General features: G+C 40.1%; 1 protein-coding gene across 18 annotated transcripts in view; it reads left to right on the top strand.

Moving 5' to 3' along the window:
• Nucleotides 1–24,179, top strand: part of POU2F1 (POU class 2 homeobox 1) — a 121,827-nt gene that overhangs the window by 47,948 nt on the left and 49,700 nt on the right. For 13 of the 18 annotated variants that reach the window (XM_040670481.1, XM_040671296.2, XM_040671195.2 and 10 more), the window contains 2 exons: nucleotides 14,835–14,900; nucleotides 21,689–21,789. In XM_040670481.1, the coding sequence (XP_040526415.1) occupies nucleotides 14,835–14,900; nucleotides 21,689–21,789 (167 nt within the window). 18 annotated transcript variants of the gene reach the window in all.

Genomic DNA, 24,179 nt, shown 5'->3' with positions numbered 1-24,179 from the left:
CTGATGTTTGGCCAGCAGATTTGGGAGGGGATGAGGGGGAAGACTGGGGCAGAGCATGTGGGAACAGAGCTGTGGGCTTGGGCGTAGGTGGAAGTGGTGAGTTACGTGTACAGGGCACAGAAACAGGGGGAATGAGTAGAATCATGGAATCATGGAATGGCCTGGGTTGAAAAGGACCACAATGATAATGTAGTTTCAACCCCTCTGCTATGTGCAGGGTCGCCAACCAGCAGACCAGGCTGCCCAGAGCCACATCCAGCCTGGCCTTGAGTGCCTCCAGGGATGAGGCATCCACAGTGTCCTTGGGCAACCTGTTCCAGTGCGTCACCACCCTCTGTGTGAAAAACTCCCTCCTAATATCTAACCTAAACCTCCCCTGTCTCAGTTTAAAACCATCCCCCTTTGTCCTTAGGATACAAGTTTATAGGTAAGGAATGTAGTAGGTTACTTAAAAATCTGACACTTCTTTTTTTTGTTGGTCACAAGGTGACTCCATCTTTAGACTGAGACTTGGAAAGCTGAGACAGAATAGAGTTAAAATCAGAAACACTAAGAAGTACTTGTAAGAGATGCTGTTTTGTGGAAGATATGTACTGACCAGAAGGATTTGTATTTGGAGTTCTATTTCCTTTCAGTTCAGTTTTCCTTGATTATAATTTGTTGGATGATGGGCATTTTCCAAGTGGTGCAGTGTTGTTTAAACTTCAGTGCATTGCAGAAGAAGAGAAAAGCTGTTTCCTTTCAGACGTTGCTCCTGTTCTGTAAATAACTACTTAATTTTACATGCTGAGTGGCTGCTGGACTAAGAGCATATCCACGCTTTTATTTTTCTGTACTAATCAAGGCAAAATGGATGTGCTTTTTAGTAGATGTTTCCTTTAGGAGATGCCATAATTGATGTTTCATTCACCGAGTGTTTAAACACTGTGGCCAATATGAAGCAGAATACAACTTCTTTCCAGTGGCCAGCTGTGCAAGTTGCTATGGGAACTCGGTGGGGACTGAAGATTACTGCTCTGGGGACCACACCTGGCTTATTTGCATTCAATTTAAGTTGGGGAAAATTCAGAAGAGAAGAGGAGTGGTAGGCAGGCAGATTTGAGGCTGTCACATGGGGTGGGAAGCTGCTCTTATTCATGGTTCCTGTGGACCAGTGCAGGCTTCTGAATTTTGCAGCCATTCGTGCGTTTTGTTGGTGTGGTGAGGCCTATTAGAAATGCAACATCACGGGGGCTTATTGGTATTATTCCCCCTAACTTAGTTTAATCCCAGTGAATTTGCCAACTTTCTTTGCCTATATAATAATTTGTGTTACAGCGGAGGTTTGTGGAGGCGGTGTGGAGCACAGGTCACGCAGTGCGTTACTGCAACTCAGTGCAATATTAAAGTGTGAGTGCAATGTAGAGTGTTGCTGCAGAGCTTAGCCTGACTTTTTTTTCTCAACACTGAAATTGCTCTTTTTCCAGTGATGACTGTGAGAACTTCCTAAGAAGGCTGTGGAACAATTTTCATTCAAGTCAGAAGCAGTGGTCAGCTAGCAGCTTTCAGACTGTTTGAGGCTGGATTTTTGTGGATTATGGCATCCTGGCACATAAGTACTTTGCTTCTTTCTTGCTACATTAACTTGCCTGTTGACCAAGACTAGACAAAAGCGGTTATAACAGTGCTGTATGCTGACTGCTCTTTTGTGTTTTTCACCTGCTGTTGCCCTCATACCACAGGGCTGACAAAACGCCCTAGCACCTTGCTGCAGGAGTGTCTTACTGGAGTATTTGAACTGTTTTCAGAACAGCAGGCTTAGAAGCTTTGAGAAATGTGAATCTCAATGCTTGGGGGAGGGAGGGTTGGGGGAAGCGGAAATGACCTGAGAGTTAATGGCAGATGACATCAGCACAGATCAGCTCTTTTCCTTTTTCCCTCGAAGGTTCAGATTCTCAGTCTGTAGTGATGCTGTCGGACAGCATCTTGTTTGTACTTTACTAAGACATTAATACAGTGTACTTCTTATTTGCTATCTTTTAGCCTACTATGATATTGTAGGGCTATTAGTACCTGCTTCCAAATTCTCCAAAGCAATTCCTTAAATTTGGGGTTTAGTATTCCAAGCCAGGGCTATGCTAAAAGGACTGGCTGGTATGATGGTAACTGTTGCTCCTTTTTCTGTTAGCTTCTTGCCTGCACTCCCTATTTTCTCAGCCTCTGTGCTGCCTCGATGCTTCTTCAGTGGGGAAAACCTTTCCTGCCCATGGATCAGATAACTGAGCCGTGTATTTTATTAGTGCTAACCCAGCTCAGTTCCCCAGGTGGCAGTGCAGGAGGTGCAGCAGGGCGCTGGGGCTGGGGGCTGCCTCTCTGGGAGGAGCACTGCCTTTTGCTGACTTAGCACTTGTCAGCCACAGCTGGAGCAGTGATTGACGCATGTGGTCCTACGGAGTTACATGTCTGATTTTTCATGTTTGGTTTTCCTATGAAAACAGTGAGATGCATATGTGGAGTCTGTTTTAGTGAGGAATTGGTGAGTAAGAGTTAAAGTCTTCTGGATATGACCTCAACGTTTTTTGTTGATTAGTTGATTTCTTTCACCCTGTGACTCGGGACTAAATAATGAATCTTCTCTGAAGGCACTCTGTCAGCGTGATGCTTCCTATCAAAATAGGTTACAGAAACTGGGGCAGTGTGGGAAGGCTTACCTGTGCTGCAGCTTGCTTTAAAAATAACCCATTCCTGTCTTCGGTGGCGTGTCCACCTGCGTGTAAACAAAACGTGCATGTCTTCCCAGCAAATGCTCTGCAATCACAGCCGCAGGTGGTGGTGATACCGCATGCCCTTCAGCTTTACTGCTGGTAAAACAGTCCTTGTGGTTGTTTCCTGGAAAAGCCAATCAGTGCCTTGTCTGCTTCAGCACAGCGTAACTGCTAAAACTGACACGAGTGTGCTCGGGAACGTTTCCTGGAAGAGCTAATGTAGATAACACTCTGTCTGTGTAGTAAAGGTGAGGTTTTTACAACCTGCTGTTCCTAAATTACAAATTAAAGACCCAGGTGCCCAGTAATTTTTTCTTTTTGATTGATAGCAAATGCAGTCTTACGTTAGCTCTGACTAGCCAGAATGATAGCTGCTTGGTGGGTGTGCAGGTGGATGGAGCCAGAGTCCGCAGTGTGTAACTGCTGCTTCCTTCAGACCTCACATCTGGCAATCGTTGTTCCATTTGTAACAGACAAAGCCGCTTGTCTGGAATGTGGCCTTTTCCTCTTTGAGATCAAATAATTTAAGCTTCAGAAAGAGGCATTCTCATGACATATCTTGTAGCTCTTACAGGTGTTAATAGTGTCTGGATCAGTGTGCTGGGGGCAGTAAAGCAATATCCTTCTGCAGATTGGAGGTAGTTATTACGGAAGAGATCAGAATCAGATTCTGCAAAGGATGGTGGTAACTGCAGAGCAACTTCAGTTCCTAGCATGATCTGTTTTGCATGGGCTTTTTTTCCTCTATTAATTTGTTTGACAAACACTCCGAATGCTGGCTAGAGCTAAATACCACCTATGTGGATTTTGATGTATCCCCTTCGATCCAGCAGCAATCATAATAAACTTAAGCAGGTGACTTTGATGTATGTATTTTGAGAGCGAGCTGTAGTGTATTTAATGACAGGTAGTGTGGAGTCTCTGAGATTTGAATTGAGCTGAATTGTATGGTTAAGTTATATGTTGAATTAGTCTATTCTTTGTAGAGCCCCCGTTCATCAAGCTAGACTAGTTATTACCTCTTTGTCAAAGCGGGGAACAGAAACAGCATGTTTGTAAAATGCTTTTTATTTTGATTTACAGGTGAGTTTTAAAATAATGCTATTTAGTTCTGAGCACCTGTTCTTGCTATGTGGGTGGATATGGGGTGGCAATTGTAATACTGTTGGAATGCACACACGGTGATATTTCAGAGATGTAACAAGTCATACAGCTGCTAAGGCAAATACTGCAGCCAGTAGTTGAGCGTGGCATAACCAGTGTTCATACGTTGTCAGACAAATCCCTTGTGATTTATGGATTTGGGAATAGCTAAATTGCTCAAATTCTTTGTATTTTTAACATGGATTCTAATAACTTGAAGTTTACAGTCTGTATGCCATCTTCCTTGTTTGGTGTGTGTGAAGAGAGGTGGGGGCAGAATACTAAAGGTGCCCCAATACAGCACAAGCTGCAATTGCATCATGCATTCAAATGCACTCACAACACTTTCAGTAGCCAGCACACGTGTGGAAGGCATGTTCCCATACATGTCATCCCAGCACGCAGCCGGTAGAAACGACCACTTCAAGGTGTGCAGTAGCTGCTGGTGTGAGCCCCGGGCTTTAGGTGAGAGTGTGGGCTGCCCATTCCTGCAAGGGAGGCTCCTCTGCGTGCCAGTTGCCACACGGCCCAACCATAAGCCACACAGCAGCTTCCCATAAAGGCCTGTAAGCTTTCAAGGCTGTTTTTTTTTCCAGTTTCAGTGCTGCTGTTGTGCAGATCTATGCCTTTAGATGGCTGCTTTTTTTTTTCCTTCTTGCTCTGTTAAATTCTGAAGTTTTACAGATGGTGTTCTTCAGCCCTCCCTTGTGTTGTGTTCATGTAACTTCACATCAGTCTTCATTACAGTCTTTGTGTCCTGCGGTACTCTCCTGAAAAGCAATGGCAGGCATGAAAGTCTTGTAATCGAGTAACTAGAAAAGTTAGCTAATTAAACGCTATGCATCTGCTCTGGGGCTTTAATATTTTACTGTGGAGTACTCAAATCCGACAAGCCAGTAATTTGAAGGGGAGGTGAGACCCACACTTGTGTCACTAAAAAACCAACCACCTCAAACAGGTGCCTCCCTTCAAATACTGACTTCTCAAAAACAGTTTGTTTTTTTTTAAATCAAAAATGCCTGCATAACACCGGAGAGCTATTTTTCATGTGCAAGTTTAGCACAGGAATGAACATCAGTTCTAATGTTATAGATCCTCACTCTGGATTTGGCAGTTTCAAAGGATGACTTGCACATATTTATGCTATTTTTAGTTAAATTGGATGCAACTGAGTACTCTCCTGCAGCTATTCAAAGGTGCAACTGTGCAGCAGCTCTATGGCAAATACAGTGTGCTGGTTAAATAGCACAAACCTGCTCTCAGAAGTGTGGTAGTTCAAGTTGTGGATTTTTTTTAGTTCTTTTGTTGAATTTAATTCCTGAAGTCAGTGCTTATGATGTAGTGCTCAGTATAAAAATTAAAATAAAAAAAAATCTTCAAGTTCTTATGTGATAGTGATGAAAACTTTGAAAACATGAGTGAAACGTGAGGTCTTAAATCAGAAGATGTGAAGATCTAATGCTTGCTACTCTTCAAATATTCCATGATTTTAAGAAAACGTTATGACTGTTTTGTGGATCAGAGGTGGGGTTTTGAACATAAAGGGCTGTCTGTACAGTAGAATTACTAAGCTTGTGCTAAATTTATATCCAGTGCCTCTGAAAACACTCATAGTGAAACTTATTTGTAGATACAACATGGATTCTTTCTTGTAAGCTGTGACTTGTGGGCAGTGAGAGAGAGGAGGGCAGAACTGTTTGGTTGATTCACTGGGATGATAGTATTAGACATCAGTTTCAAGCAAGGCCGAGCTTGCTTGTGAAAGCTTAATACTGTTAAAGCGAAAATGCTGCAATTTCTGAATAAGGTTATTTCTTTAACTTTGCCTCTTCTGTCTCTTCCACTACTGCCCTGTTATGTTTTTTCCCTTCCCATATGGTGGAACTGTACTGTAAGTATCTCATGACCACGATTTTCTTATTATAAAGATGACTTAAACCATTATAGCTGCTATTATCGGTGGACAAAAGTGAGATTTTAAACGCACAAACAAACCCCTTTATATGAATATGTTAGGTACTTACGAGTATCTCCTGTCTTGCACTGATAAGATGCATTAGCATTCCTGGCTTGCTGTCTCTGTGCTTAATTGTCTTCAAAAAAGGTATACGGTATCATTTTGAGAGACGCTTTGTGCAATGGAAAGTTTGAAAGGGTAGTTATGGTTTGAGTTGGAGAGAGAAGTAAAATTAGATGTAGGCTAAAATTTGAGTTCATAGCAATTGTATAATGACCTGTAATTCTTTAACAGGCCAATTTTATTTGACTTTTCCAGAAAAATACTCTTGGCTTTCAGAGTGAACTTAGCAATTTTCACATAAAATCAGTTTTGTTAGCCAAAGTCAAAGGTGGTGGCTAAAATTAGAGCTTGGTCGGCAGCTCTAACTATGAACAGGCTGCTGTCTGTCTGTCCATAATTATCCTAAGAGGATTGTGCCAATGCTAATAACAGTTTATTTTTGTTGAAGTATGTGATTTTAAAAAATATATATATTAATAGCACATGGAAGTTGTGTTTGACAAAATTTTTAATAGGTTTAATTTGCTTTGTGGAACAGGGACTTGGAAATGTCTTAAGTTAAAGCATGGTAGCTGTGCATAATGTCAAATTAGAGCTAACTGTATCAACTGATCTTGGCTGTCACGACGTATGGAAAGCAGCCTTTCTCTGCGTGTTTGCAGTATGCATTGGTGGAATGCTTAGTCATGCACTATTACAAAAGCTTTTGTGTCCAGTCATCTTCAGGATGAAATAGAGTAGACACTGGTGCAGTAATGAAGGCAGTATGCTAACATGTTAAGGTTAATACCATGTATTCTTCCACCTACACCATACAGAAGTGAAATGTGGTGTTGGTTTATTGGGCAGTCTTGCCATGTTCTGTCAGAAATCATGTCGGGAGTTTTGCAAAGGTCACACTTGTCACAGAGCTGCCTAGTGGCAGAAATTTCCTAGCTGTCACCGAGGACGTGTAGTAAATGACGTTTTACTAATATATGGAAGTATGCCCATATAAAAGTTAAGGCGCTTTTTCCCCTTGAAATGCTTCAGTGAAAGAATGTTGCTAATAACTTTGTTTTATCCCTTTAATTCTGCACCGTCTGTGTAATTCCCTACCTGCTCCCCCCCTTGACTGAATCGACAGTCAGTGAATTGGCCGTAATAAATAAAGATGCAGAAGGAATGAAACAGAAGATGCAGAACAAGTCTGACCAAAGGTTGCGTAAGCTGCGGAGGGAAATCATATACCCTTTGCAAAAAGCAAGGTATCGAGTTATAATCACTGGAACTCCATAAATAGCAACAAATTGGTGGGAGAGACAGCAAAGCAGAAACATTTAAGTGGGAGGATATGTGAAGAGTGAAGAAGAGAATATGGGAGGAGGAGTATTTCTGCAGCGTTGGACTGCAGATGCCTGTCATAGCTGGCTCCATTTTAGTGGCCTTGGTTCTTTCACTTTTGCAGCAAATCATGAACAGAGTTGTGTGGAGGAAAAAAAATCAACGTCAACATTGCAGAATTGTGCTTGAAGAGAACTTCTGAAATGTCTGTAGTTGTGTGGGAAACTGAGAGAGTTTTCTTTTTTTTCTTGTCCTGAAAACGATCTAAGGTACCTTTGGACGAAAAATAAGAATTTTTTATAGAAAACTCACAGTGGTATCTTGCTTAAATGTGAGTACCACAGGTGTGACTGGTTCAGGGTATTAATTAACTTTTAGTGTAAGAATCCAGAATGAGGTGGATAGCCGATGAGGTGGAAGAACCTGGATAGGAAAATAGCATTGGTTTGTAAGCAAGGCCATCTACTTGGTCCCTCCTCAAACTTTTTTTTAGGCCTTCAGGCCGCCTTCAGAAGCATACAAGATAAATTGTTGCAGTAGCGTGGCCTAGATGGAATAATAGTGTTTTGACCAAAAACATCAGAATTTACGTAAAATACAAGATAATAAAATTATCGAAGAAGGAAGTGACCACTTGAAAAATACTGTGCTTTTTTTGCTAAGCTTAGTTTGAAAAGTCAATTTAAGAGGCCTTATTTAAATTAGCGTGTCAGTGGAAATTACAGTTGCAATGTATATTTGTTGGGGGATGGTACTTCTAAGAAAGATTGGTTGGGGCACAGTCCGGAACGGGAAGAAAACTTTTCTACCTTTTCCTTGTTAGCTGTCAGTGCAGTGTCAATAGAGCAGACGAGCAGCACAGTGGTATTGCAGAACACTTGCTGGCACTGCTTCAGGCTTATCCTTCCCTGGCCTTTATTTACTGCTTTATTATTCTGTTCTTGATACAAGTCATCCATCACTACACATGCCTGCTTTAACGGTCACTTCCTGCCTTCGTGTGCTTCTGCTGCTGCACCTGTGTTCAAGCAGCTCAGTGTGAAGAGAATCTACAGGACAGCATTGTGGACCTGGCACCATGCTGCAGGCTGCCTCGGCTCAGCCACAGGAGCAGAGTGACTCCTGCTTCATCAAGTGTCACTGTCTGTCCAGGCTCTGCTGATGAAGCAAATGGGTTATCTTAATGTACTCCAGAGGCAGGCGTGGAAGAGCAAGGTTTTGGGAAGGTCTGGGAACCATGATGTGCCCCCGAAGTCTTCATGGGATGCGTGAATGTCTAGGAAGTGAGTCAGAAGCAGGGTGCTAGGGAAAGGTAATTGGTACATGTTGTCTCCGTGCAGTTGGGTGTACATCCCCTTCTTGCCATCTTCAAGTGTAGATCACTTGTTAAATATATAGTGGGGAACATCTTGTGTTAAGTAGAGATATGAACCTGAACAGAAGAAGAGGTCAAGCGTGGAAACAAATTCCAGTCAGTGGCGGACAATCGAGAAGTCCCTTCTCTTGCGCACTCTTCTGTGGAGAGGTGGTGCTTGAGTTCCTTTCAAAAATGAAGAGAAAAGCACAGCTAACATGGAGGAGGAAAAAAAAAGAAAAATGTCTTTAAATTCACATTAACATCGGGAAGTGAGTGGCCCAACCCTGCAGTCACTGGCTCTGATCATCACACATTTTTTCCCCAATCAGAACACAGCCTAATAAACATTGCACTGTCCAAATTCCGCTTTAATTTTTTTGCGTTAACATTCTTGCTGCTTTGGACAATGAGATTTGAGTGGTAATCAAGCTATCTGAAATGTTTTAATCTAGCATTGGTAGTTCTTCAGTACGTGTTGCTCTGTAGAGCACTTCTGGAAAGGAGGATTGGCTCCTCCACAGAGCGTAGCGTGTTCCCCAGCCCCTTGACAGGTTATGCTCGCAGCTACAACCCGGCTCTGCTTATCGTTGGGTGGTTCAAAGCCACAGGCTTGGTGCAAAGTGTCCCTTTCAGAACTCGCAAGCTTTGTTGGGCTGTATTGTGTATGCTTGTGGTAGGGATTAATAATAAATTTGGGTTTTTTTTCCCTTGGAAGTCGCTGGAAAGCAAAAAAAGTGAAATCTATTTTGATTTCACTTGGGATAGATTAGTGGGTGTCAAATATTACACAATACTCGACGTACCCACTGCTGTTAACTTGGCTGTTGCAAAGGGATTACCAGATAATGAATCACCAGCCTCTTTAGTCATTTAGAGAGAATTGTGCTGCTTCCTTGCCCTGGTGTTCCTCTTTCCTGCCCAGGACCTTCTTGTGACAGCTCGTGTTACCGTGTGGAAAACACCACACAGATGTGCAGGCACCGGTTTGACAGCTCCGTGTTGGGCTCCTACCTTGCTAATTGTTTTCTTGGGATTATTTGGTTTGTGCAGAAAGCTTTTTCCAAATCCCCTTTATTACCGAAGTTATTGTTGCCAGCAGGAATAAGATTAAAGGTGCTTAAGTCTGTAGAGTTGTTTCTAATTTGTACGTGTCATTTCGGTGGCATTTTAACAAAACTCCGTCTCTCTCCCCTCGCTGCTCCCCTGTGGTAGTGTGCTCGAGTTAGGGCTGAGAAGCCAAGCTATTGGAAGAAACTTCATTTTGTTCCCTAATTATTATGCTGGCACTCGGGAGATAATTTTTCCCTTCATGCACTGCCAATTAATATGCAAATGAGCTGATAAATATTTATACCGAGATTTAAATTATGCAGGGAGCGCTTTCGGTGTACTCTGCAAATGAATTGTTCATGGACTTCAAAGTGCTGGCTGCTGTGCTAACGAGGGGAGATTTGCATAAGGCCCTAATCAGGCGCATACTGATTAAGCTTCATTATGGAAACTGCCAGCTGCAATCTTTGTTTCTATTTTATTACAAAAAGGGGAACTTTTCACGCTTCAGTCGCCTTGACAATGTCAGACACTGCTAGTAGGAGAGACTAAAACTCCACAGAGCAACTGAAGTTTCCCTGTTCAGTTGAAGATTGCTATGGTGTAACTGAAGTTGTATTTCTTCCCCCACCTCCCCGCTCCCTTTCTTGCGCCGTTGAGAGCAGTAGTGTAGATTTGATAGAAATTGCCATTCTCCCTTTCCTTGGACTGTCTGAACCTGTAGAGGATACCACAGCAATGCTGGACTGCAGTGACTACGTTCTAGGTGGGTACCAGCTCAGCTCTTTCTTATAAGCGTTTAATATGGAAATAGAGGGTGTGAGGTTGACTATGCATAGAGGCTTAATCACATATGCAGAGGCAGAGAAGGTGCTTGTAAGGCTGAAGCTCACCAGCGTATCGGCAGTGAGGAGCTGCCTGATATATATGTATTGTATGTATCTATACCGGGGAAATAACTTAATTGTCTTCTCCCCTTTCCCTCGTTCCAGGAGAATTCTTTTCCTCTGCACTGGAGAGGCTTGCTGTTAGGCTTAGGCGATGCTGATGCAGACCTTATGCTTTTTGGATTTCAATGTGAGAAGCATTTAGCTTCTAATAAACATTGAGACTGAAGACTCGACTTGCATATCTGTGTGTTTCAAATTTTAAAACATGAAAATGAGTAAGAGAGTCACAGTCTCCAAGAATTTACTGGCTGTCTCGAGCCATTCCCCAACAGAGTGTATATTATGTCTGTGTATTTTTAATGTAATAGCGAGGTTCTTCGTGCGTAATAGAAAATAAGGTGGAGTCCACAGTGGTTGCCATTGATACCGTTGCAAGCTGTGCCTAAGGTTACTGGGATAATGTATTTCCTGAGCTGAGATTTCATCAGGACTGCAGAACAGGCATGCCATGATTTCTTCTAAATGTAGTTTTAAGTTACTTACAAGAAACTGATAATCCCAATTTTGCAGGAGATTTTATTTATTTTCAAGGCTCTTTCCCTGGAGCTCAATGTATTGATTTTTATTTTTATTATTATTATTATTTTAAATGCGTTATATCTGTTTATAAGAATATTTTTTTGGATGGTAAATTTTAAAGCAGACACCTGAATATTCGTTTCTGAACGTGAAATGGTTTTCTGAAAATGAATTTCTGCTCTAAACCTTCAAGTGAGTTCTTGGTATGTTTTCACTCATGTTGAACTTTGTTTTTTTCCATATGTGTCACTGAATCATTTTTGCTGGTTCTGTCGGAGCGTTAGGTACTTTCACTTCGGGTGAAAGGAAACAGTGAGTGAGATAGTGGCGAAGATTTAGTGTTTGGCTAGGTCTGAGTAGATCCTAATGCTGCAGGCTGGTCCCGTGCCTGCTCCTTCCTTCTGCGTGCCTTCTGAGACATGCTGAGGGGCTGTGGGAGCGCGGCACGGCACCGCCAGCATGGCAGCAGTGCTGCCTGGGTTCGCCTGCGAGAGCTGGATCTCAATCACGCACCTGCTGCTTTCGATCCTCCTCCTGCGGAGTGTGCTGCGCCGTGAGCTTGGCAGAAGTTGTAGCCCAGGGCCTTTATTTAAAACACAGCTAAAGTCTGAAGGGAGGAAAAAGGATGAGGGCGTCAGGACTTTTTTTTATCTCACCTCATTTGTTTATTCCTTTAAATCTGAAGCAGAAGTCTTAAGAGTATGCATAAACTCTCTCTCTCTCTCTCTGTGTTTGTGTGTGACATAATGAATCTGTAGGCTTAGTATCCTGCAGATACGTCTGTTTTGCTGGTGGCAGTTTTGTGCTTCAGATGTGCGTGTCATACCATTTGCAATGGAAATAGAGGCATTGTTCGTGATGCTTTACATGCAGAAGGCCCACAGATTGAGCAAGAAATAGTCAGCTGGTGAAATAATGGATGCCATCCTTCGTTCAAATGCAGGCAGTGCTAGAAAGATGTTTTGGCATCCAACTTACTGATGTTTCACAGTAATGACATTTGAGGTCTCTTGGGGTCAATCCTTACAATGAAATATTTGTCAGGTGGACTCACTATTGCTACTTGAGTAAACTTCATTTATCTTTCTAGCATTAGTAAACACTGAAAACAATTAAAAAAAAAAACAGTTTATTTTACTGTACTTGTACAGAAAAGGACATATCTCGCCTTATGAAAAGAGTTCTGCTTTTGTCCTGAACAGACATGCTTGTTGTGCAAGAAGTTGTTGGGTAGCAGTGCTTGCAGTGTTGTGTGCAAGACAGCTGCCGCCCTGCCCCTAGGTGCGGCTTGATGCCAATGTGGGTATCCTGCCTGCTGGCTCTAATACTTCAGTTTCTGTAACCAAGTAGCTCAGGAGTGCCCATGGTTTTTTTTCTCTTGGGAAGAGCTTTCTGAAGTCCTTGAGCGAGTGGATACTGTGTTGCTCAGGGGTGATCTGCTAGACTGTGCACTTCGCTTTGGTGATCAGCGCTATCATGAGCTCAGGCTGTCCTGCTCTGGGCCTAAAAATACATCCTACATCCAATAGCTCCATAAGTTAGCCTACTTTCGCGGCAAGGTATGTTAGCTTTGGAGTCCATCTTGCTCATGTTGTTGCTGGACAAGTACTCCTGATGTTTGTGTCCAAATAGAAGTCTCCTACCCAGTGTTCTCTGAAGCCAAGCACATTTCGGTAACCAGCTGCGTGTGAAGGAGCAGATTAGTGATGTTTATCAAACAAAGGTTGCCTATAATCGCTTCAAACAAATGCGCTGTTACCACAACAGTATACTCATTTAAGGTGCACGCAACTACTAAATTAAAACAAACACAAATTGTTTTCCATGCAGACCCACCAGCAGTGAGTGGCACATCAAAACAGCCTATTTCCTGTGTAGTCTGTGGGAGACTCTTCTCAGTTTGTAGAGCATAAATGTTGCTATCCAAACGTGGGAAATGACAACAACAACAAAAAAAGCCTGAGAAGTTGTAGGTTCTGTTCCTACAGCCTTAACGAAGCTCTGCTCTGGGCTGTACCTTGAAGCAGAGGTGGTGGAAAGCCAGGGCAGAATGTCAGCCTTTTGCTGAAGTGTGGGCCAGAAGCATTCAGCTGGGATGTTTCTCACTTGTTCTCTGTTTCAAAAGGCAGTTTCATGTGTTTGCCTTCGTGCTGAAAGGAATGTTTATAAGGGAGCATGTCTGAAACCAATTCAGGTATCTTTTATACTCAGCTGACGTTTACAAGATTTAATCATAGCCATAGGAACTGATGATGATGAGGAGCTGATACTTTGGAGAGGTTGAAGTAACTTGACCGGCAGATTCACTTGTTAGCACCCTCTGGGTTTTCTAGGCTCCACTTCCTTCAACTGAAGCAGTTGTTTGCATGGAAAATTACATTAGGTTTAAAAATACTGACGTGTCTTAAATAGTGTTTCCTAACCATGCGTTGGAGTTTTTCCTAATGTCTTTTACTGATTCTCTCTTATAAGCTGCATTTCTAACTAGTTCCTTTATCTTTCAACGCGGTACACTCAGACAAGTTCCATTGCAGCTCCTGTTTTCTTTCAAGCACTGCCCAAGTGCTCATTCCTTCCATTTGATTTACACTTGTATTCTTCCTCTGTTGTTGCCCCTGGCTGTGATATCCCAAGGAACACGCTGTTTTCCTCTAGGCAGCAGATAGTAGCACATGGCAATAGTCCGTCTTCTCACCAGCTCTTCTCCTAGGCTGGCGAGCAATGGAGAGGCTTGGCATTCTTGGAAATACCTGGGGAAAGATACAGGAGTTAATACTGTTATTGTATTCCTCTTCAACCCACTGGTATTTTGGAGATCCCTGCTTTGATGAAAGAAGTAACCTTTTCAGCACCTAGCAAGAAACTATCCTGAAGTTGATGTTCATTTCAAACTGATTGAGCTTGTGTTTAACAGGTTATGGGAATGAAAGAATGTACTTAAGGATTTGCTTGTGCTTCACTTCATGAAATAGTCTATCTTGAGATTATCTTTATAATTTTGGTTTGCATTAATGTGGCTGGTAGCTTAGGAAGGAGGAGGTAATAAGTTGTAGAGCTGATGCTGTACACAGAACATCTGTATAGCTTCCTACATAAAGAAGCTATATTCTGTGTCTACCATTTGGAGAAGCTCTGTGTTGTGCAGTATTCAGCTGACAAGCTTTTAGATCCAGAGCAGGTTTTTCAGTAGGTTCATCTACTGGGAGAAGGAGGAGAAGTATGTTTCATATTTGTAAGGTTTTGCATGAATATATGGAAAGTATTAAATTTAATATTGGTGGCATTCCTGTAAAATAATAATAGTGTTTTAGATAAATGGCATCTATTCAAACATAATGGCTGAACGTAGGCCTTGGAGGTCAGACTTGGTGTTTTTGAATCTTTTCATAGTTGTTCCTTCCTTTTTAATTTTTTCCTTTGTTTCTCTATTTCCCTGTACTAAAAACTAAGTTCTGCCTATCCTTGCCTTCCAACGTGCTGTTTTTATTCCTCAGCACTATGCTTTTACAAGTCAACAATGGCATACAAAATGTTGAAATTGTATTTATCTGGAAAACTCAATATTATGCTCTGCTTCTGATGATTCTTTGTGTTATAAAATAAGCTGAATTAGAGTAAATTACATATTGAATTCAAGATTGTCTGTATATCTCTTGGACAAGAAGATACGATTAGGTTTGTGTAGCATTTTTTTGTTCATCGCAATATCTTTTTCTGTTTTAATGCAGACTCAAGAATGAACAATCCGTCAGAAACCAGTAAACCATCAATGGAGAGTGGAGATGGGAACACAGGTAAGAAATGATTAATTGATACACAGGTATTTTTATCATCAAATTAAATGGATATGAAACGCAAGGGTTTTTTTTTGCCAGTTTACAGGAACAACAAAAACATTGTGGGGGAGAACCCCCAAAAATGCACATAGGAACTACTTCTGCCCGGAATTCCTACACCTGCTGTTTTTAGAGGTCTGAGAACACCACGTCTCTGTACCAAAAACAAGTCATTAGCCATGCTGTACATAGGGCGCTACTCATGCACTTATCAATATGTTTATAAGATTCTCCATTCCTTGTTCTTGTTTGTAATGCTCTTGATATCATGAAAAATCTTGTGGCTCTAGTTCTCCATAAAGTCATCTCCTTCTTCCCTGTCAGAATGCATCTTTGACATATCTAACTCCATTACTTATTTTGAGGTTGTTATTTTCCCTGGCAGATGTGGGCCATTGGCTGATATTGTTTCCATTTCAGACTTCAGACTGTTCTCAAGAACAAGGCAAAGAAAGAAAGTATCATCATTTCCCAACATAAAAAAAAAAAAAAAAAAAAAAACCAGCAACTGTTAGCAGACTTTTCTGTAATGTCTTCGTGTGTTAGAATAGACTTGAAGTTTGACTGGGGCAGAGTAGGCTTTGTGTCACAGCTTCTGTCTTTTGTGCATCATTTTGATGAGACCAATTGATAACCCACTGAAGTTTAAGTCACTAGAACTCAGTCATGCTATCTCATGCCTTAATTCCTTTCTGCAGATAACTTAAGGTTCATTTTGGAAGCAAGAATTAACTATTCTGAATAGGCAGTAAATAGTTTAACTGAAGTCGGAATGTTCTCTGAGCTCAGGGTAACATTTGTGGAGAAAAAATGAGAAGGAACTGCTTGTGGTGAGAGAAGTCTTAGTTGTGTTGTGTAGGGAAGATGGTTTTCTTCATCTTTATTCAGTGATAAGGATTTTACTTTCCACTTTGGAATTGTGCTGAAATTAATAATTTACTTTATTCTACTGTTTCCTCATTCTTTGAGCAAGGCTTTAGTGGAGCTAACAGCGACTGAATGTTCCTCATGCTGCTCTGAGAGGCTGGATGTATGCTGTCATAGATGGTGTCAGTCAGAAGGAAATCAGCTCTCTTACCTTACTAGTGTATTTCTGGTTACTGGCATCTCTGTTTCTGTACTTTCAGTTGTATTTGTAATAAGGCAGGTATCAATAACTTTTATGTATAAAAAACATTATATATTTAAGTCTTCTTAGCATAGCTTATAACTTCATTTCAAAAAATGCACAAGCTGGAGATATAGGCAGCATCAAGAAAATGCTTTTAAATATCCTTCTTCAGTTGCATCATTGTATCTGAAGCGTGTGTGTAAACATCTCAGAAAATTCAAACTTGCTGCTTTCTATGACAGCAGTTCAGTGTACACTTTCTCAAGAGCCATCCCCGATGTGCTTCCTTAAGTACATCTTCAGCTGGCAGCTTTTACCTCAACTGAGCTCTTTCACAGGAGGCCATAATTCATTTGGAGATAGTCCGTTATCATAAAAGTGTACTGTCTGCTTTAACAGAACTCTGATTTTACTGCCCTGGGCAAATACTTCATCAGAGTGAAGATGATGGTCATGGTATAAAGAAAGGATGGATTGTGAAGTTCCATGTAGATGCTTTCATCACAGATGAGAGTACAGTGTTTTTCTTTTTATATTATAATGCTAACAATACTTTATAACAAAAGCTTGACTCTTACTGGTATTTAGACCTTTTGCAACTATCACTTCACTAACTGAAATGTTCCCGGTCATTTATTTCAAACTTATTTCATGATTTTTATTTTTTTATTTATCCAGACTACAACAATCTAGGAATTTTGAGGGCTCTTTGTTCTGTAGTCATTGCTCTGTTTTCAAACACAGTGCTCATAAACTACTGGAGGTAGTGATTGACACTTGTGACATTCTTTGGGGGTCAAGCATCAGTTGCATTAGTCAACAGACAAATGTTAAGCCCTGAAAGGAGTAGTCATGGAGCGTAATTTAGACTTCTGATCAGTGTGTTTAAATTGTGGTTCTTGGCACTGCATGTACTTAGTGAAAAGAAGACAGATAGGATGGTAAAGGACTGGAAGTGCCATTGATTGATTGTCTAGGGAGTGTAGGCTCTGATATTAAATGCAAAAAGATTTTTATGGATGCTGATTCTCGTAACTTTTCATTAATTGTCTTCTTCCCAGTAACGTTTGTAAATGACTTAACTCTACTGTGTAAGCATTGCTTGTCTGTCTTCTGATCCAAAGTGAATGTTTGGGTCATTCCTGTTTTCAGTGCAGTTAGCTGATGCAGTTTGAAAATTTTAAGAGTAATTACTGTTAGACATGGAGTTTGGCAGAGTATTTCCAGGAAAAAAAGCAGTTGCCATTGGTAAAGATGGCTTAATGTCAGAAGTTCTGAATTAATAATTTAAGTTTCATGGAAGTCAACACACCAGAGTTTGTGCTTTGAAAGCTATTTAAGGAACAAAGTAAAGTTCCCTGAAACTGGTCACAATAAAGTGCCTGAAACAGATTTTAACTTTCTTGTGTGCTAATTTGACTCATCTTTTAAGCGCCTTAAATTAAATCATATTTCAGGTGAAGAAAAAACAACAACAAAAGTTTTGATAAGTGCAGGAGTTGTTGGCCAGCTGTTTGCACAAGAGGATGAATTGATGAACTGACCTTCAGTCTTGTAGAATTACAAAACTCTTTTCCAGCCTTTAGTAGGGGGATGAAGAGATCATTTAGTATCTACTGGAAAGAAGAGAGAGAAGGGTAAAACTCTACTTTGTAGAAATACTAATAGCCTTTTTTGTTTCCTTTCCGTATGTTACAGCATGCAACTTTACAGAATAGTTCTTTTTTTCCTTGTTTAATGAGTGTTCTTAAAAGCTGTTAATGCAGTAGTATGAAAGCCAAGGTTAATGTCTGTGAAAGCTGTAGTTTTAGGATATGCATTGATGTAATAGCAAAATAGCTAGGTATTTGAAAGGATTCTAAATATTCGTGTTTGTGTTGCTTCACTTTCTGAGATTGAATTTCCAATTTCCATAGGAGAATCTATGGGAAAAGGATCGTGAAATGTTTTTGATTTTCTTTTTAACTGCTAGAATTCTGGGCAAATATAACTGCTAAACTTCTTATTGATAACATAGACAAGGAAACACCAATTCCTGGATACTGGGCATCTGTCACAGGACAGATGGGCAAATGTAATGTCAGTGCTGTGAGATGTTTTCTAGAGCACATTGCAGATGCGTGCTCAAGTTGGCTTTGAAATATTCCTCCTTGCTGTTTATCTTCCTTTCATAAGTACTTTCTCGCACCCTATTCTGCATCTCTCCAGAGCTGTAGTCCTTCACTCATCTTGCTTCCTTGAACAGTTTGCAAGGCCCAGACTAAATTCTGATAGTCGTGGTCTTAATATTTTGAAGCATGCTCTCCTGACTGCTGGTGTGCAGTGTTACCTTCCTGCTCCATTTGGCCTTGTGTTTATCCTTAGAAAGTGTGATTGGAAGACAGTAAACACTAATCCGAGCTCAGGCTGATGTGGTACTTCATGTGGTTACTTCATGTTCTGTCATTTCTGATAAATGACACGGTTCAGAGGCCTGATTTGGCTGAAAAGTGATTGCACTTTATTAATAGTCTTCACCCAAACCAGTTCTCTGAAGTAAGTAACCACATGGCTGAGTTTATGCCAGAATTTGGAGATGCTTAAGTTGTACTTGATCTGGGTTGTAACGATGCCACCTCTCTGCCCTCCCCTGCTTTCCATCTGCTGCTTGTCAGACCCTAAGCCTAAGTTAGTTTTTTCTGTCAGTTCAGTGGGATGAATTAACATGGTCTTACAGGAAAGGGAACAGTTAATGTGAAGGATTTTCTACTCCATTAGCAACATGAAGTCACTTCCTTTTATGTCCATGAGCTATCAGAAGGAACAGAACAGTGACAGCATGCCTGTATGCAAGAACATAGGGGAGATGGAAAACTGAGACTTTGCACTCCCAATTTCTGATGTTGGTGAGCTATTAGATCAATTTTAGCAGTTATGAAGGAGGTGTGATGCAGATGGGGAATGACAAATATTTGTGTTAAAATCTGTTGTGGTGGTGTTATTTATCTATTTTTGCATTTAGCTCTTACCTTGAGCAAAAGTGGCACTCTGGTCCTCTCATGTTCTTACAATTGGTGACCTTCTGATTCTGATAACTCCATTTTCCAGTCCCTTTACCAGATTTCTTGGATTCCACAGGAATGCTGTTGCATCCTTCTGAGCACCTTAAGAGCAAAACCTGTGAAACTCTCAAAGTTCATTTTTCCCTGCTGTTCTTCAAAAGATGTAGGCATCCTGTGACAAATGTGAGAAACATTGGCAGTGTTCTTTCTAAAACTAAGGCTGCATCCAAAGGGGAAAGGGACTTCCAGATACCAAAGAAAGCTTAAGATGCAAGTAGAACAGGTGGGGTTTAAGGTGTTTATTTTTTGCTTGAAGTTGAGATTTGGATGGATGGCATGGGGAGAAGGAGTTGTAGTCCTTTAAGAGTTGATTTAAGGAAAATGTTATATTCTCTTGATACCATTCTAAACTGCTGCTATATGAGAGTTATGAATATTTGGAATCAATGAAGATTTTAGGCTCAGTCTTAGAACTTGCTTAGCTCAGAGTTGTCAACTGTAGGAGGCTTGTTTCAATCCTCCATATCAGTTAGCAGAAGCACTAGCCAGTGTGTCTCTCTCTATATATAATGTATAGCAGTGGTTGTTTTTAATATAGCGTCATGATTTGAGGCTCTTTTTGGAAGACAGCCGACATGAACTGTTTCAGCTCTTTATTTAAGTGAGGTTAACAGCTAGTCTTCTCTGAAAAGGGTAATTTTTTTTTACCCTTGAAGGTTTCTAGTTGGAGGGAGGAATACCTGCATTATAGTAGGTTTTTTCCTTCCTTCCTACTTGGAGGTTCCTCAACAAAATTGAAAACACCTGATTAAAAGCATCTGCTTGAATAAGGAGGGTTGTAGATTTTCTTTGGATTATAGTATTTGTTTGTCGGGGTTCAGTTTTATGTCTACCCAAGTAGACACTCCCTTTAGACTTCTGTACTGAGAGGATTCTGCATTTTACTCAAGAGAATGGAAACAGGACTCTTCTAGCTCTTTCCAGCAGGTTGTCTTACCTACTTCTATTTGGTGACATGCGACCAAGTCACATTCATTCAGGATTAGTTCAGACTGGTGATAGTCCTTCCACACACTTTGTATTGGAACTCTGGACTCATTGAGCAAAATTATTCTACGTAGTTTAAAATTTGAATATTTAAAGTGCCTGTGGATCTTTGGCTGCAGCAGATGTCTGTAACTGTGTAAACCCTGGCTCAAAGCATAGAAGTAAAAATAGAGTTGACCATTTCTTCCCTCATACCACCTCCAGCAAAAAAAAAAAAATCACATCACATGGTCACCTTAAGTATGACTTACATCAGTGCTGGAAAGCTTGCATCTGTGTCTAGTTGAACAGTGACATAATTTTTGATAATCTTACCTATGTAAGTTTTTTGTAGGTTAAAGCAGCAGTATAAAATTATATTAGATATTGGGTAGTGTATTTTTAATTGAATTTTTTGCCTCCTTGCTTTTGCAGATGTTTCTAAGGAATAGCATCCCTTGTTATTTAACAACTGTGATTATTGCTTATTAGATAATGTAGATTTTTGTAGAGAAAAGTAATGTAGATGATGGAAGGAGTTTAGAATTATGAATTAAACGCCTGTTCATAAGCATCAACAAAATCTGTTGTGAAGACAAACTTGCAAGTCTAAAGCTATTTTTACTTCGTTGTAGACACAATTTTTAAGATGTCTTAAACAGATTATGACATTTCTTGCAGCCTGACAAACTCTGTCTTCCTTTATTGTCCTTAGCCACAGTAGGTAGTAATACGCCATATACAAAACTGGCCGTCCATAACACTTTGTATACCCATGGAATGATTTTCCAAAGTTTAGTTCCTCTTGGCAATAGGAAATTAGTTGACAGTTTAAGGGGAAAAAAAAAATCTTGAGTTCTTTCTCTCACATTCAGATTATTTGCAGATATTTTGTGGATTTTTGTGTCTCCTAAGCTCTTTAGGAGGACGACACCAAAGATGTAGAAAAACAATCAGGTTGTATTTATATGAAAGTGGGTGAGAGCAACAGCAAACAGTCGGTTATCCTATGTCACGGAAGCTCTGCAAAAGTAGTCAGGAAAATTTGGAGAGAGCACTTCTGGACTACAGTTTTACTCTTTTGATTAAAAAAACTACGTATACAGTACTTTTGTTTTCCTCAAGTATTACTTTTCCTACCTTTAATGAGAGATGAGTATATATGAACCTTGTTCTTGTCACTTCCTGAGCTTCAAGGATGTATTCAATTACTGCGTGGAGTATATGCGGAACTGAAATATGTTTTAACTTCAGCAGCTTGCAGTCATTTGATTCTCTGCCATGGTTTGAGAATGATGGGATAGTAGTGTACACATGATAGGTAAGGTGATAGAATTTAACTAAATTAGCTTAATATTTTCTTTTAGTTGACAAAAGCTAAATCAACAAAGCCTGGAGCTGACAACCTTTTTTATTTATCTCATTGAAAAAGAAAAAAAATAACTTTTTGAGTGTTATATGTGGAGTGTTAAATAACCCTTTGGAGTGTTTTTCTATTATGTTGTATTGAGAGTTATGCATATTTAAGTCATCTTTTCTTTCAGTAAACATCATCTCTCTTCCTCTAGGCACGCAAACAAATGGCCTGGACTTTCAAAAGCAGCCTGTGCCTGTTGGAGGACCAATCTCTACAGCCCAGGCCCAGGCCTTTCTTGGGCACCTTCATCAGGTAAGAGAAGACCCATTTCAGAGCAAGGGTGACCCAAACAGGTACAAACACAGCTTCTCTTGTGTGTTCTCTTTCTGTGAATGAGTAGTCATGTAAAAGAACATATTGATAAACCATATGCTCAAGGTGCTTAGGTGGGAAAGTTCTTACTGTGTCAATACACACTCAGTGATCTCCCTTACAATGCCTGTGATTCTGTGATTCTTACTGTGGCACTCATTGCACTGTGCTGTAGACTATATCAGATTAGGTGAGACCTATTGGGAGGAACTTTAAATGTCTCTTTCTTGGGACTCGTGACTGTCTAAAGTAATTAAAAATAAAGTTATTGGACATAAATGAAATGTAATGTCGAATTTAATCTTTCTGATAAAGAACAGTGTTAGCCCAGCAGTTGCCAAGATCTTGAAACTGTCAGTACCTCATGATGAAAACAAAAATGATGTTGAAGGATATTCAGCACTGTGCTCTGATCTTTTGAGCTCTTACATGTTGACTAGAAATATAAAATCAAGGTACTTATTAAGCACATATGGTTCTGTCAGGTGTGATGTTTTGTGATTTTTTTTGTTTGTGTTTTTTTTTCTTACAAAAAGTTGTTTCAGGTACCTGTGTGTAAGATGATATTCAGCTTTCTGCTATGATCCCTCTGTTCTGCTGCTTCTGTATTTAGGGAATCAAAGCGGATCTTCAGATGTAGTCTGAAGTAAAATGGGACATCCCTAGGTGAAGAGAAGCATGAGCAGTATTTTTGGTAGCTTTTTTTATCTGCTAGCAGTTGAAGTGTGAAAACAAATGTCCTAATTTCTTTCACTTCCTCGGCACCGAGTTTAAACTTTAAAATACTGTAGCTAATTGGCTGACCTTGAATGCTTGAGGTCTGCTGTAGCACAGTTGTTGTGGTATAATTGAACTACTGAAGCTTTTATACCCTATTAAAAGAGCTCAGAATTGCCATTTTATTGTATGGAACATTCAACACTTGTCACATAAATTACATTTTCCTAGTAGATTAGCCTATATGGGGCCTAGGGAGGAATGCCAACATCTGGATTTGCTGAACCTATAGGCTTCTGTAGGCTGCCTTTTTGTGTAGAGAAGCTGACTAATTTTCGTCAGTTGTCAGTATGCGGAGACAGATACAGCTGTCCTGAGGAATCTTGTGGGAGCTTTTTGTTTTAAAACTTTTTTCTGTTGTTGTTGGTTGGATTTAGTCTTTGTTTTGTTATTTACTGTAATTTTATTTACATGATGCCTTGCTTGGAAAATGTATTTATTTAAACAGTTCTCAGGATTGTTGTGACTTCATGTTTGATAAAGCAATTGATTTCTTGAAACTCTAGTTCAAACATAAATCTCAACTATTCTTCTATGTGCTCTTTGGGTGTATGGGACTCTACTTTTAAACTTCAAGTATGGCTGCTCTTTGTGAGATGTTATTCAGTCTTAGAGTGCTTTCCTCTAGATGAATGCAAAATATCGAGATGTATGTGTTCAGGAGCAGTTGAATTCCTACTTAGAAAATGTCTGTGGTGGAAGGGAAGTCCAAATTGCATTCAAAGGCATGTTTAGGTATATTCTGGCTGTACCTGAGTGAGATGCCTCCAGTCTTCTGGGTTTTTTAATCATTATGCAGTTGATAAAATGATTTGAGTCTATTCTTTATGACGGTAGGATATTATTGTGTAGTTTTTCTCCGCTTTTACTTCAGAACTCATCATCAACTAGCAAACTATACTTTCCTTATGGTAAGGATGAGGTTTTTTTAGAATGTTTGCTTACACAGAGAACATGCTTAGTAAGTCTACTAGGAATTCATCCAGGGTGGTAGAAAATACTTCCGAAGTGACTCTTAAGGGTTGCCCGTTCAAATACTCAGTTATTAGTTTAACATACTCCAGTTCAAATTAAAACTCTTCTTCCTATGCTTATAGATATCTTTACTGTTTTATACGGTATTTTACGTGGGCACATCTTTTTATAGAGGCCAGTACTGCGTTTTGATTTTTTTTGTTTTTATTCATGTGTTGCCTCGTTTTCAAATGAGCTGTGACTTTCAAACGTAGTCAAAGATGGACTTTGTTACAGGCTGTTACTCTGACCTTTGAAAGTGTTGGTAATTAATTGCATAGTGTTCCTTCTGTATAATAGGAGTGGTGGAGAAACAAGGAGAGCTTGATTAAAAGAGTCTTTAGTAAACAAAAACTTAGTTGTTATACAGAAAAAATCCTTATTATAGATAAAATGACACTATTCAGTGAGGTTTCTGAAACATCAGTTACCTTTCACTGGTAACACACAAGTTTATTTGGGCTAGGCTACTAATCACGAACATTGGATCCAAGTTTTGAGCGTTTCCAGTCCTCTATATTAATGTTTTTTTCAGTGGC

Source organism: Gallus gallus, chromosome 1 (assembly GCF_016699485.2).
Source record: "Gallus gallus isolate bGalGal1 chromosome 1, bGalGal1.mat.broiler.GRCg7b, whole genome shotgun sequence".
Lineage (NCBI taxonomy): Eukaryota > Metazoa > Chordata > Aves > Galliformes > Phasianidae > Gallus > Gallus gallus.
The sequence above is the reverse complement of the archived record's forward strand: the minus strand, read 5'-3'. Positions and strand labels throughout refer to the sequence as shown.